We start from the raw sequence: 15,231 nt of genomic DNA, 5'->3' as shown, positions 1-15,231 counted from the left end.
AAAGTGATTGGATGGGTAAAACTGTACGGGGCTGGAAAGGCCTTAATTGATTTTATTGGGCTGTGTCTAAGCCTCCTTGCACAGTACATCAGATCTGTATCTAACTGCATTTCAATTGATTTTCACTGATAGGCTTCTTTCTTATGTCTAGGGCTTAAGTACTAAACTAATAAAAGGATAAAAGACTTTGTAATACAGGTTTTGAAAATAATGTGCACACATGATTTCTGTGGAAGAAAATTGTATGATATGTGTTTGTCCTACCAAAGTGGCTACAACCAAATGTAATATAAAAAATGCAACCAGTATGAGGAACACTACTCGGGGTGAGGAGGGTGGGGGGAAGGAAATAAGGAAAAATGTCCTTTGGCTAAAATCAGCTTGATTGTAAGCAGACTTGACTTCAATGGAGTTGTACCTGCTCATATTAGGGGTGATTTTGACTGATACCTCAAACTTGATTGAAAGAGATTATAATTCACTTCAGATGCGGGTTATTTGAAATTGTGAAGAACTAACGAGTCATACATATTCTGATACAAGTATTTCACATGCATATCCTGAGAAAATTACCTAAAGCAGAATGAGCTGGTCTTTAATTGTTTTTGTATGATTGCATTCTTGGACCTTAAGAATACAGGAGTATCAAACCTGTAGCAGTAACGTCATGAGAGACACAAAACACCCTTTCATGCAATTTTTAAATTTCTTCTGCCTTTACAGCATACTTTAGCTAGCTGCTTGTGCAAGCTCCAGAACATTGCTGATTTGGGCTTCCTATCAAACGATCACAATGCAGGTGAAAAAGGTGTTTGCTGCAGGTAAAATTTGATATGCAGTTTGAATAACAGATCATATAAGCAACAGGTTCACCGTTTACCTAAAGGGAATGCACATTAAATGCAAAAACCTCAACACGGAGAAAAAACAGAACATTTGGGAAGTGAAAATTTCTTCAGAAATACGAATTTTCACTTTTTCAGCCTATACACCGAGCCATCATTTGCTAATACGACTACAAACTGCACTGTCTGCTAGTCAGATGGTTTGTAACATCTGTAGAACAAATGATAATGTATAAGAGTTGTTCTGGTTTTGTGTTTCTTTACGAGGCTTGGTGTTGATAATCTCCAAAGCACACCCATGATTCTTTAAATTAAACATAAGAATCTTGTCTCACAGTACAGCTAGGTTATCCATGTGTAAGAGCCCAAGCCAAGTAATTACACATCCGCTCAAAGGATTAGACACATAAGATTTCTTTAAATTTTTAATAAAACTGCACAGCTGTTGTAGGGAAAAAACTCTTTTGTTCTAGATTTTTTAAAACCATTAAGCTCAAAGTGATTCACAGTTATGCTTCAAGAAAAGTACTTGAAAAGTATTTGTTAGGCACTTTTTTTTAGTAGATTTAACATCATTTAACCTCGTGGCAAGAGATTTGAGTCAGGAATAACCTCAAGGAAAGATATTTGGGCAAGTTTTAAAGAGCAATGCTCTGCTCTTACCAGAACACCTGCAAATACATTTAACTCAACAGCACAGCTACTTAAGTGCACGGTCCAAATGCTGCTTAAGTCCAAATGCTGCAGCAACAAGCAGGGAGACTGCCTCTGAGGCTGTTCCGGGGCGGATGGTTCAGAGAGAGAGGCTCAGATGAGGTGTGTGTAGCTGCGGTCCAGAAATGGAAAAAAACAGAGATTGCCAGAAGTTTGTCAGACCAGGGCACTGCCCATGCCACAGCACCACTTGGAAGTGGCAGGGCGAGCCAAAATACCTTACAGAGAGCTGAGAGCAGCAGGGATGTGTTCGTCAGTGGATAAAGGAGTAGCTGGGAGGGAATCAGGACAGGGCACGGGCAATGTATACAGATGGGGAGCAACACCAAACAGGTGACAGCATCAAAACAAACACCAGCAGAATCAGGATGAGCTGGCAAGGAGCTGACTGTGCTGGCTGAACAGCATTTTTGGGAACATGGCCCTTTAGACACCCTTCATACATCACACTCTCAGTCTTTCAGGAAAGAAAAGGAACAGAAGTGGACAATGAAGAGGGCGGGCTGTACAAGAGAGGGGAAGTTCCCGAGGACTATACCCAACAAAGGAAGATGTATTGGCAGAAAGTGCAAGGTCAGGAATGCAGAAATCCAAGTGCCTGCCCCTTAGAGAAGATGAGGTAAAAGCCCGAAGGCTTCCAGTTGTGGGCAGGAAGCTTGGAAGTTACGGGGTCCAAAGCAGCCTGATGAGAGGAACAAAACCTGGCACAGATAAGGAAGCCAAGGCAGCAGGGCTTCCTCATTGCAGCTGTGAGCCAGGACATGTGCACCACGACTCTCTGCAAACGCATCAGGGACAAATGCCAGGGAAGGAAAACCTTTTAAGGTGAAGGACAGCACCAGCACAAACCCCAGTGCAGGTTATAAGACTCCCAGCCACCAGAAGCCTGGATGAGGAGGGAGAGCTCCAGTGTTAGGACGGTGACAGGCAGGAGGTGCCGGGCTGGGGACGTGCTGTTAGCTGGGCTAGCCCAAGTTTCATCACCCTGCACCTTCCTTCCAGCCTCTTCTTTTAATTCAAGTATTTTACAGGGCTTTGGCTTTGTACCTTGGTGTAAATGTAATACCACAAAGCTGTTGCAATAATATGCAATATTACTAAACAACCAATAGATAGGATTTACAAGATAAACTATGGTATGCAGCTATATTTACAATGAGTCTAAATCTCTAAAGATTTTAATGAACTGCAGCTGACCTTGATCAGTGATTCAAAGCCCAGAACAGCTTCTACTCTCTCACACATTACTAACCTTTGCTACAACATTTATCAATTTACCTTCTTGATCTCTCAAGCAGGTCATGTTTTCTAATCAGCCACTAGCTCAAAGACCTACATCCCAATTAAATTACTGAATGAAGACATGCTTGAATACAGGCTTCTTTTAAAAGACTTAGCACTAAATACACTAAAATACTGGATTCATCATATCTGAACTGTTTTTTCTATGTAACATGCAAGTTACAGACATATGCTGCTCAGAATTAGGATTGTTAAAGCCATCCTTGAAACACACAGTTTCTTTGGATGTTTTTATTTTTGCTTCCCCAAGTGCTCTGTACATTACTTTGCCTAAATACTGACCTGAGCTTTAAATCATCTGCTCTGAGCTGTGAGCTCGTCAGGCGCTGGCATGTCTGAAATCTCACGGTACAGAAACCTACACAGATGTTTATTATTAAGCATACGAGTAGCTTCACAGACTTAGAGCTACTCACACTTAAAGTTAGATGCTTATTAAAATGTCCACGAGATCTGAGGCTCATTTTCTTCTTTCGATGCAGCACACGCAGTGATATTACTGCAGGAAAAGTGCTCAACGTGCAGCCGGAGGGCCCCTCAGTCCCTCAGGACAGGACGCCTGACGTGCCCTCAAGGAGCAGGGCTGGGGCCAAACACTCTGGGTCTGTGGCAGCAGCACCGTACCTTGGGCAGGAGCCCGCGGGCAGCCCTGCCCCGGCAGAGGTGACAGCAGCCTGGGGACGTGCAGCGTGGGGACACGGCTGATGCTCCCCGAACATTTGGGCCAGGCGCTCCTTGCCTCGGGCTGGGAAGCAGGTTGTGCAAAAGCTGCTTGCTGCTGCCTCCTGCGCTGCAGGCCGGGAGCGGCGTGCTGACAGAGCCCGCGCGGCGTGCAGTAGCTCATCCGCACACGCACAGTAGCTCGGATGCTTCCTGGATTTGATGCACATGTTGAGAATGGCTGTACCCAGCATGTGCGGGGAGCACAGTCACACGAGGGGAAGCGGTGGTACACGGAGCACTCAGCCTCGCAGCAGCCTGCGTGGATTGCTGTATAAATATCCTACGGGGTGTTGTGTTAAGAGCATGCTGCAAGCACAGGTACAGGTAAGGAATCACCCAGCACGTTTCTGTCTGTTTTCCTGGTTTGATTTTGTGGTACTGCTGAATCCCAAACTCACCCTTACTGTAAACACGCTGCATAACACCTGGGATCTAGCACTACCACCTTTCCTGATTGCAAGTGCTTTTATAACCATTTTTAGTATAACAAAATTATTGCTTCAAATGCAAAACATGCCAAACAAGTATAGCACAATGAGTTCTGACATTGAGAGTAGCTGTGCCTACACTAAAGCTAGCACAGGTGATCGATATCCCTATTTAATCCCAAGGTTACCCTAATCGTAGCACAGCCTACCAAGTGCTCTGAGCAGAAAATGCCTCCTCACAGCTTCATCCCATGGCCCGCAGTGCTGCAGTGATGCCACCAGCATTTCCCACGGTCTCAGCCCAGGGCGCACAGCCCTAGCAGAGATACAGGTGGGAGTTAAAAGAGATCCCCAGGGGGTGGAAAATGTTTCTTGGAGATGTGGAAAGGGGCTGAGAACCCCTGAATTAAAGAATTATTGTCAGGTGAGCAAGTCCCTGCTGCTCCAAAAAGAGGCAACGTATTCAGAATACAAATAACTGGTCAACCACTGCACTCATTTTCAGTTTCTACTGTCCTTCTAAATGTTAATACTGCATTTACATGATGAGTTCAATTTATGTGTATAAAATACAACTGATGTTTGAAAAGGGAGTGCTGGACCCCAATAGCTTCAGGATCAAACCTGCTAAGCCTTTTGGCCCTTCACCCATGGCACTGCAGATATCTGTGCCATTCTGCACATACCAGTCAAATTGCCCAGATAATTTTCTTTTTTTGCTGCAGTAGTTATGGCAGAGATGATTTCCCAACAGCAATGCAAGGGCTCTGCCAAGGGTAACAGTTCAGGACCTCGTCGCTTAAGGAATACTTCAAGATACGTAAGCCTCATACGTATTGTGTTTTGATGACCGCTGTCACTGGAAAATAAAAACCCATTGCAAAACCAGATCCGTGATCCCTATAAGAAAATACTAGTCGGACCAAGTTTAATTTATTTGTTGACAGAGAAGATCTACTGTGCTTAATGTAAAGTTCAATAGAAGTACATGTAATATAGATATCTACAATCATAACTGCAATAAAATAAGCTCTACATTTATCTGGCTGTTAAATGCAATTCTAAATTTATTAGTAAAAAGGAATCAAATTTGGTTATGGCATAAAATATCTCCCTTGCCTTACGAGAGCAAGCTAAGCGAGCGCCATCCATCAGGACAGATCAGTGCTGTTCATCTCTGCCCAGCGGTTCTGGGCAGGGGCGGCGCGGCGGCACACAGCCCCGCTGGGCGCAGCGGCCGGGGGCGGGCTGCGCTCTGCCTCGCGACAAATCCGCCAAATAAAGAGCAGCAGCTCCAAACACCATTGCCCACAGCGAGCGGCAGCCCTCCAGATGGCCCGCTTCGCCGCTGTTTGCAGTTATTACTTTTTAAATAAAGATGTCAGCTGACGTTCGAGTCCCGGGCGGATGCTGTGGGTACCCCATTAGGCAGAGATCCTTAATGCTGATGCCCTGGGTGAGTGTGGGCAGGCAGGCGCTCCCTCCACCCCTACGTCTGTACGGGGATTTTAGTAACTACTCGCAGGGAGCATTCATGACAAAAAGAGAAAGAAAAAGTGTCTCGTCAGTTCCTCTAAATGCTATTTCGGTGCGGTAAGTTCTTTTCAAGGAGGATATGCGTTATGGGGCACTTTTACTAATTGTACAGATCTTCCTGGTTACAAATTCCTAGGAGCAAGAGGGTTTCCTTGGCAAGAGCTCCCAAATGTTTCTTTCTGCATTTAGCTTCGTGTGCTTGCTGCCGATAGCGTACCAAAACTGAGCTAGCTTTCCCATTTTAATGTGGTTGTAAGCTTCCTGCTAGGCTGTGACCTAATTGAGACTTTTGATCTTAGCTTTTTCAAAACATGTTATTCTTCAGAGTCTGTAAAACATTTAACTACAGAGCTCCTGCAATCACTGCTGAAAGCTACGGGGAATAAAATAATGAAGAAAGAGGGGCAAAAAAAGTCAGTTTATCAAAGTCAGTGGAAATACAAGGTATTAATTATGCTAAATGAAGAAATATGGGCATTTGGTTACTTTTGTGGGTCAGAACTATTTTAATCTGGCGCTGCCAGCCAGCTGCCTCTCCCTGACCTGCGTGCATCTCTATCAGCTGCCGGATCACATCAAAGCCCGGAGAAGTGAGGAAAGCAGCGACCAGCGCGGGGGCCCCCCATGGTACCAAGGTCACCGATTTGACTGAAACCACCACATTGTTATCAATTACCATCGCTGATAAGGACGTGACCTTTTTTGAGGCGCGTAAGTGGGGGGATATTCACGCAGCCGCTTTCCCCCAAACCGCTCCTGGCCGGCTTGATGAGCTGACAGGGGGAATAAAACTGCACAGCAAATTTTAATTCTCAAATGGGCCTAAGTTAAAAACACGGCACAGAGTCCACTGCTGATAAGAGACACTCAGATCACCCGAGCACAGCTCCCTTGATTCGGTTAACTGCGCCAAACACACGACAGAGCACAATTAAAGCAGAGGGGAAATTGTATTTCGACCCTACAGACGGCTCTTGTGAAGTTTCATCAAAGCAAGGCCAAAAATGTCTTTATTGTAGCGAGACCTACAGCAGAAGCACATGTAACTGAAAATAAGTAGTGTTATACAGTAGTAAGGCACCTAGTAAAATAAAAGTATATTTTCAATAAAGATTAGTTCTGCATTTTATTTCTTAAAATTCTTTGATCAAGTAATTTTGGACTATATAAAACCAGCCAGACCTCCCTAACGCAGCATTCCTTAAGAGATTGTTTTGCTGCACACAAAATGCCACAATCTCATCTAACTATACTTCAGGTGACACTGCTCTTGTTAATTTGAAATACGTAGCAGTTTTTGCTCACATTTTTCACAGACATAATAGTCTAGGAAAAAGGAACGCTCCACATACAGCCTATCCTATTTCCCAACCAGAATGAAAAACATTTTTACAGTAAGCTAACCATAATATTTCAGCATTTTAAAACTTTCAAGAAAGCAGCACTGAAAAAAAAGTAACTTAAATATATTAACTTAAATATACTAACTTAGTATAGAGATATTTCAAATCATTAAGGATTTAAGTTGTCAAATCTAATCGATTCCTATTGCATTTAGAACGAACAAGAAATTAAAATGGTAACACTGAATCATCTTGGCTTCTGCAAGTCAGAAGTCACTAGTTTACTCGGTGTGCCCAAAATATTTACTAGCTCTAAAACAGATTTTGAAAGTATAAAATATGATCATTCTGTGGTGTAAAACAGTTCTTATACATACGAAAGAAGTAATGAGGTGAAACTGGAAGGTACAAAGCTGTATCATTCCAATCTAGTTACGGGTTTGGATTTTACTACATTTTTTCTCCCCTAAGGGGACCAGAACTGCTGTATGTGGTGATATGGAATTAAACCACCAGGATTATTTCATCTACTTTTTGAATTTCGAATGAAGTGTAGAAAATATACTCGAGCAGACTGTTTAAAAGCCTGCGGAATGGGAAGAGAGGAACAGCAGTACGCAGGCTTTAATCCTTTAACAAACTTTACCGTCTGTGCCAAGAGGCAGAAAGAAAAATACATTTTACATTTTATAAATAGTCGTGAACATAAGCTAAAGCATTTTGCCACTTCTGGGAAATCAATAAGTAAAAACAAGCCACTCATTTGCAAATAATTTATGTGGCTTTTTTTTTTTTTTTTTTTTTTTTTTGCTAATGCAGGACAATCTCCCTGTAAAAACAAGGACAATAACTTTATTATGTCCATAACTGCAACGCAAAGCAAACGGAGACTGATGCCACTTCTCCATATGCAGAACAAAAGGCACCACTTCGATCAGATACTAACATCAGAGATACCGTGGAGCTGCACAACTTGTTTTAGGCAGGGCAAAATTACAGAGCTTACGTAACCCAAAGAGGCCACAATTATTTAAAATACATTAGATAAGCTGCTATTTGTTGACGCTTAAAACTGTGATATCTGTTACAGGAACCGCTCTCGGAGGTCTGCGGAACACCCTTAGGAGCTGCCTTGCACGGAGGCAGATCTGCCAGCCCTAGGTGCAGGATTTTCCTAGGAGGGCAGAGCAGAATTAGGCCCCGTAGCATCTCCTCCACCCGATCGTGCTCCTGAACCTGCACAAACCGACGCCACAGCCCCGTTGTGCTCTGATGCCGGCCAGGAAGGGTCGCCCCCCCTGTTCAATCACCACTAGACACACAAAGCTCCTTAGGCAGGTCTGAAGATCAGTATGTAGGGCAGGGAAAAGAAGGCCCGTCCTCCCCTCCAGCTGCGCGGGGCTGAGCGGCACCAGCACCTCTTGTGGGGGAACGCAGCCAGGGGGCACCTTCCCCATGCAGGGTGCTGGAAGAAGCCCCTGCTGCTCACACCAAGGACAGGGCTCCCACCTCCCACCTATCCTCCAGGAGCCCAGTGAGCAAATCCACAAACCATCCCAGCTGCCTTTAGGGCCTTCTTTTTTATTTTTATTATTTATTTTAGCTATTAGTTTGTAAAAAGATGAAGAACCCTCCCTCTCCCCCCCCATAAAACCAACAGTCGACATAGGACGTTACTGCATTGTGTTACTGCTTTGCTTGCAAATATCTAATAAATTACCATAGCTACATAAAATCCTTATGAGGAACACCAGGCCAAGCCCTGCACAAAAATCAGCCCTCTCCTGAATACCACAGAACCAACTGATACAAAATATAACCAAAATAAAGACTGCTTCTAAGGACTTCAGAAAGTCATCAGTTCGCTATGGATTTGATGGTCCTACTTCAAAGCACAAAACTGTAAACTTTCCTAGACCAAAGGAGGGAAAAAGATTTTCCATTTGGGCAGGAGAAACGCAGGGGAAACACACAAAACATCCATGATTAAATAAAACTTCCTGTGATTGAATCTGACTACCACTTTACAATATTAATGCTAATGGATTATCATACTCTTGTTTGCATGTTTAACTTCGGTTTCCATAAAAGTTGCTTGTACACAGGATCAGAAGAAAATGGCATTTTAAAAACTAAACACAAAATGCACACTAAAGAGAAAAGGCAAGTTTAAGAGCAACAAAATCAGCAACATACACACAATAATCAGTTTCCAATGTTAGATCAGGAAGTCAGGCAGTAAAAGAAAAGATGCGTTCTAAAAAGAAAATACTTTTAGGAAACAGCAAAATTAAAACAGGAGTAGATATGTAAAATAGATGAATGAAGACAACGTCTTCCTGCACCAAGGGAGTTGTTTAAGGAGAAACAGTGTCCGTTTGTGGCCAGCGATAATACTTTCCATTCAATAGAGTTTGCAGCTTGCTGATTCATATGATTGCAGGCTGGCGCCCTGCTGGCGAGCCCCCTCCACTGAAATTAAATCCACTCTCTTCAGTTATAAATTATAATGCTCTATAAACAACACTCCCACTGGGAACAGGGAGAGAGAGAGAGCTCTCTGCATAGTCCACTCACTGTTTAATGCTCTGCTCTTCTGCCACAAACAAGGACTGTATGTCTGCCACAGACAGCACTCTTGCTGTAATTTATATACTGTTTGATGTTGAGAGCAGAGAAAGGAAAGTAGAATTGTAATGTGAGTCAAAGAGGAAAAGAAGTTGGAAGTGGGTGAGTGTGCAAGAAAGAGGAAGGACAGAATACATTTTCTACACATATTTTATAGATACATCACTGGATGCGTCCTTGCTGCCCCTTAGGAACAGTCCCCCCCAAACCTGGAATACCACTTAAAATAAATTAGATGTACGTACTCCAGCGTGCTATGCCAGTATCATCCCGCATCAATCAGGAGCCATCTCCCTGACTGAGACCTGAAGTCTGTTATCATGGAGAATATAAAAACGTTAAAACGACCAGGATTTAACTGAAGCTGACAGCAGCCCGCAAAGCCACAGCCCGGGCTGGCGCTCGGTCCTGGAGCAGCGTGCCCGCTGTGCCCGGCCCCTGCAGTGCACGCCGTGTGAGCAGCACGGCTTCAAGCTTGTTCCCAGGCTGCGGATCTGTGCCGGGGAAGAGGAGACAATTCTGGCTGTTCTTCATGCGTTTTATTAGTTATTTTTAAATGAACATGCAACAGACACCCAACTGCTCCACAAACACACGCACAAAAATCAGACTTTTTTTAAAAGCCAAATGGATTAAAAATGCCAGTGAAAATATTGCTGCTGTGGGAAAGATGTGGATTCCAAGTAAAAAGTATATTATTATCTCTAAGAACAGCCTACATTACACGGAGTGGGTACTGGGAAATACCCCATGGGCCAGCAAAGGCTTTGTCACAAGCACAAAATGGTACCAACTTCAAAGCAGAACCCCCTAATTATTGTCGTGGAAATTTCTCTCTAAATTGCGAGAGAATGACAGAGTATTCAGGCAAACAGCTATGAGGAGCAAGAGATCCATCGCTCAAGATTTTGATGAACATCTGAAAATTAGAGATCTGACCAAAAAAACTTGCTTCTGCTGAAACTGACAGGCAGTACAGTAACGCCGAGTTCTCAGCATGATTTTTAGGAGTGGAAGTGGTTAAGCTGTTCACTGGCCCTATAGATTCTTGTTGCTGTTAATAACCATTTTCTTCCATTGTCCCAAACCACCACTTCGTCCTTTCCTCCTCTTACATCTTTGAAATGACTGAGTAGCTTTTAGATTTGGGGGAGGAAGGGAGGGTGGAAGTCTCCTTTGCTGCGAGGTTGAACCCTTGTATGTCAAATCTGGCCTGGAGCAAATTTTCACAGCTGAATTATAAACCCTGTAAACAAGGGTTTATGATGGAAATGCTGACACAACCTTAATTACAAACAGCGTGAAGTGGGGGAAGCTCCGTTACACACGCTCCTTTTCACTTCAAGCCCTCCAAATTTGCCATCCAACAAAAAGCAAATCTCACTCCTTGCTCTTCCTCTTTAATGCTCAGGCGAGCTCACTGGGACATTTATATCAAATCTGGTTGCTCAATACTGTCCTCTAGAAAAGAAAAAACTTGATTTTGTAATAAAAGTATAATGTATAGCTTAAAAATAAATTAAATAAAGGAAACATTAAAAGATAAATGGAGCAGGATGCTCTATGGCTGAGGTAATTTGAGTGGAAAGGGAAGGAGGGAGTTTACATTAATAAATGATTAAAGGCCTTAACGAGGGCCTATCAGGTTGAACAGTGGAGCATACTTCTCCACCTCTCCTCCTTTAGTCCAGCTTTTTTACATTTGTTCTCAATGCTGATCAATATGGTTTTCATTTACTGATTTCCATAATGCCATATGTGATCTGCTAGCCTGACATAATGAAGGCAGAAAGAGAGCTGAAGTCATTTGAACGTTCTCGCTTGCATGTCTGTCGCCAATTTAGAAAATAAATATCTATTGAGAGTTAGAGTTTCCTCCTGTCTAGGAGGAACATGGCAAGATTTGCATATGCAGATCACAAAGCCTTTTTTCCCTTCCCTTTTCCTTTCTTTCTTTTTAAAAGGAACGATGTGGAAGAATACCTTCCCCATGTGTTTTACTAAGCATGTGTTCCTTTAGTGAAGAAAAAAATATCCTTAAAACTAAATCAGGCCTCTCATTTTCACTCTTGCTGAGACTTCTCAGCATCCCAGGTAAAGTGGATAGGTAAAGGTAAAGCTTTATTAGCTTCCAGAGCACCACAGTGACCCACTCGATGCCACTAGAGTCAATGCTAGCTCAAAAACCAAGGCAGGATGGTTTGTGTTAAGGATCACGTATTCCAACATGCCAGCATCTTCATGAGCAGAGCCTAAATTAACGCTGAAGAGATGGCACCCTTGTAAACCAAGGCCTTTTGTTCTGAGTACAGTGAATGTTGATTTTATAGCAATGGTGTAACAGAAGCGTGGTAGCTGTTTAATAGTAATAAAAAGGTAAGAATAACAGGTACCTTCTGGAGGGCTGGAAGTGGGGTTTCTGCCACCTGCAAAATGTCATCAGCATAGGAAGCATGAGGGCCACACTCCAATCATTAAAATGTAAATGCCTTACGCCTGACAGAACTTTACAGCAGATTTATAGCTGTTTGGCAGCCAATTAAGTTATTTTTCTCAGTCAGCTCTCATAGCAAAGGATGAAACTAGATGCTGCTAAATACCTTGCCCTTTGGTTGCAATCACCTACAGAGGCATGACTTGGTAATTTAATGAATTCTGCTTATAAAAAATAAATGATAGGTTAAATAATGTACTTCCAAGTGTCATTGTTTGGGTGATTCCATCTCGACCCAAATTCATGGTTCCCTAACCGACCAGAGAGATGTGATCTTTTGCATTACATCACACACATTAGCACACAACATTTCCTGACTGCTGTGCATGGTGGCCAGCAACACACCATGAGACTCCAGCTGGAGCACAGAGTTTTGTTTGCTGCAAAGTGAGGATTCTTCCCAGTAGAAGTTTTGCTTTATATACACAATATGACAACAGCAATACTAGACATAAAAAAATACAGTATGCTTTAAATTTAGGATTCAGGCTGCTGCTTTGGCTTTACAGTTGAGCAAGTAAATGTTTCGTAGTAGAAAGGTTTCAAAGTTTGTTCAGTTAAATATCAAGCCATAAAAATATTATTTGAATGGCTGTTAATAACAACTTGCAGTTCATTAAGGATATCTGACAGAGAGAAATCGATGTATATGGGGATTAGCGAGTGGTAAGCAAACAGTCTGTCACAAGCAAACTTTCTTTGAGGTTCAAAAGAGTAGTTAACGATTTAAAGACTTTCATTTCATTGTTTTCAAGAACTGCCAACTCTTTGTGTACAGGAAAAAAGCTTGAAAAAGCTGCACTTTGCACACATCTTCCAAGTTCCAGAAATTGCTCCAGATGCAAAATGGAAAAAAAAAACACTACTGAATTCTGAGTACAGACGTCAAAATTAACTTATTATCGGGGTACTTTAATATACGAATATAAGTAGTGTCCCTCGAGAAGTAAGAAGCAAGATTAAAAGAATTTCTTCTGGTTGCCCGTGTATCACACTTCCACATCTCTGCTTGCCCGGTGTAACTAATGATAAAGGATTTCAGCTTCCCAATTATGCCGAATTGACCTAACTGGGTTTCTGAAGGGATTCAGGGAATTCCAAGTTTAAATCTTTCTAAATTTAGTGGGAACAGAGTCTTTAAAAATACGGTAGTCTCAGAAAGGCACAAATGAACCTACTGATCCAAATCTGGAAAGTAAATTCTGGCATAAACTTGACTGCAAGCAGCAGAAATACAAAAACCGTGCCTTGAAATGTAAACGTCTCACAGCAGTCTTACTGGGATTAATAAATCAGAGTTGTCATGAGCATAAAGAAGAGATGTGCAAGCTCTGATAATTGCAGTCTCCTGTCTCAGAGCATGGAGTGCAAGCGGCAGCGAGCAATCCCGGCCGCCAATCCACAGGCTGCGATTAACCTCCCGGCCAATTACAGCCTCATTGGCAAAGCAAACAACGAATTATTGGCTGTTTAGCTGGGCTTTTCTTCTCCCGCGCCGTCCCCTGTTTCTCATTCTGTTTTTTCTGCCCTTTTCCTGTTAGGCAAAAGAACAACAAAAACCCCAACAACAACAACCAAAAAAAAAAAAAGCACACACAAAAAAAATCTGCAAACACCTGATATTCATCTGAGTTGCTGCAGTTGTACAGTCTTGTTAAATTGTTACCACCTTTTCCACAAGCAGTTTTGGCAATTAACCTCGTGGTCATACACTTCAAAGGAAACAACTGTTGAGTTTAACCTCCTTGAGCTACCACGGATTCCTTTATGATTTTTCTTCAAACACTTTCATCCCAAACAAAAATGCAGACTGATAAGATTCCTGTTTATTTTTCTATTTTGTCAGTTTATTAAGATGACAAATATCTTGACCAGTAACCACGGCTATGTGCTCCTCAAATCCTATGCAGAAAGAAAATCTCCCGTTAATTCACACTGCTAAGGCATGGGTGCTCCTTCAGCAGTCCTGCTTGCTGGAATCCACCCACTTGATACATCTGACCCCTCCTTGCAAATCTCTCATATTTCTCGCAGTGCCTAAAGGCTCAGGAAACAGAATATACAAGCAGAATTAATGCTAAAGACAGAAGATGCCATCAGAAGTACACATATTTTGTGAAACTCCACCATAACTGAGGAACTGGACTGCTTTACACACAGAAAGAGCTCAGAATTCCTCCACCTTCAATGAGAAGAGCAGTTAGAGAGATCAGGACCTGTGTCAGTACAAGCTAAGTTAACTTTCCCTTCTGTCTAAACTTCTGAATACAACATATATTAATTTACCAGACTGCACAGCTGCTCCTTAAGCAACTGGATAGCTAATGATAGGAAAGTACCGAAGCAAATACTACAGGAGTGTGATCAAATTACATGGAATGTTTCCCCCCCTCCATTTCCATTCTGGTATTATTGCACATTTTTTCTCCAAAGTAATCACAAAAATGTAAAATGGGTTATTCTTAGGAGAAGCTTCCAACAGGGAGCCAAAGAACACCAAAAAAGTGTTTGAACGACCTTTTGCTACCGAGCGAGCACACCCTGGCTGTGCTAATGGCTGAGCTGCGGCGGGACCACGGGGGAAGCATCACTTTCCTCTGGCTGCAAACTGCCCTGGGTGGGAAGGAGCGGCTGTAAGGGAGAAGGAACAAAATATTTGTCTATGAAAAGAATGTAACAAAAGTTTCGTATCTGTCCTGCAGTACAAGAAGGGAAAGCATTTGGGCAAGCATATGGCATGTGTTTCAGCTTGTGAGGGAGAAAAAAAAAAAATCATGATGTTACGTGCAGTTCAGACCAAATAGAAAACTTATTCTGACGATTCTCATTTGTCAGAGGCTTTTCAAAACTAAGCAGATCTCTCCATAGCTCTAGATGTCAAAGAAAGAAGTAACCGGTGGGTACTGAATTTACATTTTAGGTTCTTTTAACTGCTTCCACTTTTAATTTTAACATGCTTGTCAACAAAATGAAAATCTCCTTCATAGTCAAAAGAAAAAAAAAAAAGAAATTAGCACATTAAATGATACATGGGTCTGGTGCTATGCTGCACAGTTCAGTGAACCCCTGCATAGATCAGCAAGATGGCTGGAAATGTCTCTTTCCGTCTGTTTTTCATCTCGAAAGCCTGTGTACTCAGCAGAGTGTGAAGAGTGCCTCTCTCCCCTCCGAACGCTCTCCTGCTCACCCCCCCCAAAAGCCCCTGCAGCAGAGAACAG

The 15,231-nt window shown here is 42.6% G+C and overlaps 1 protein-coding gene across 15 annotated transcripts in view; it reads right to left on the bottom strand.

The window, feature by feature from the left end:
• The window catches only part of BCAS3 (BCAS3 microtubule associated cell migration factor), a 353,580-nt gene that overhangs the window by 140,603 nt on the left and 197,746 nt on the right, over nucleotides 1–15,231 (bottom strand). Inside the window, exon 24 of one of the 15 annotated variants that reach the window (XM_038165981.2) lies at nucleotides 14,586–14,644. The exons of the other annotated variants lie outside the window; for them this stretch is intronic. Within the exon in view, the coding sequence (XP_038021909.2) occupies nucleotides 14,601–14,644 (44 nt within the window). The 3' untranslated portion in view covers nucleotides 14,586–14,600. Of the gene's footprint in view, nucleotides 1–14,585; nucleotides 14,645–15,231 lie in introns of those variants that run through there. 15 annotated transcript variants of the gene reach the window in all.

Source organism: Anas platyrhynchos, chromosome 20 (genome assembly GCF_047663525.1).
Source record: "Anas platyrhynchos isolate ZD024472 breed Pekin duck chromosome 20, IASCAAS_PekinDuck_T2T, whole genome shotgun sequence".
Lineage (NCBI taxonomy): Eukaryota > Metazoa > Chordata > Aves > Anseriformes > Anatidae > Anas > Anas platyrhynchos.
This window is presented reverse-complemented; position numbering and strand designations above follow the sequence as displayed.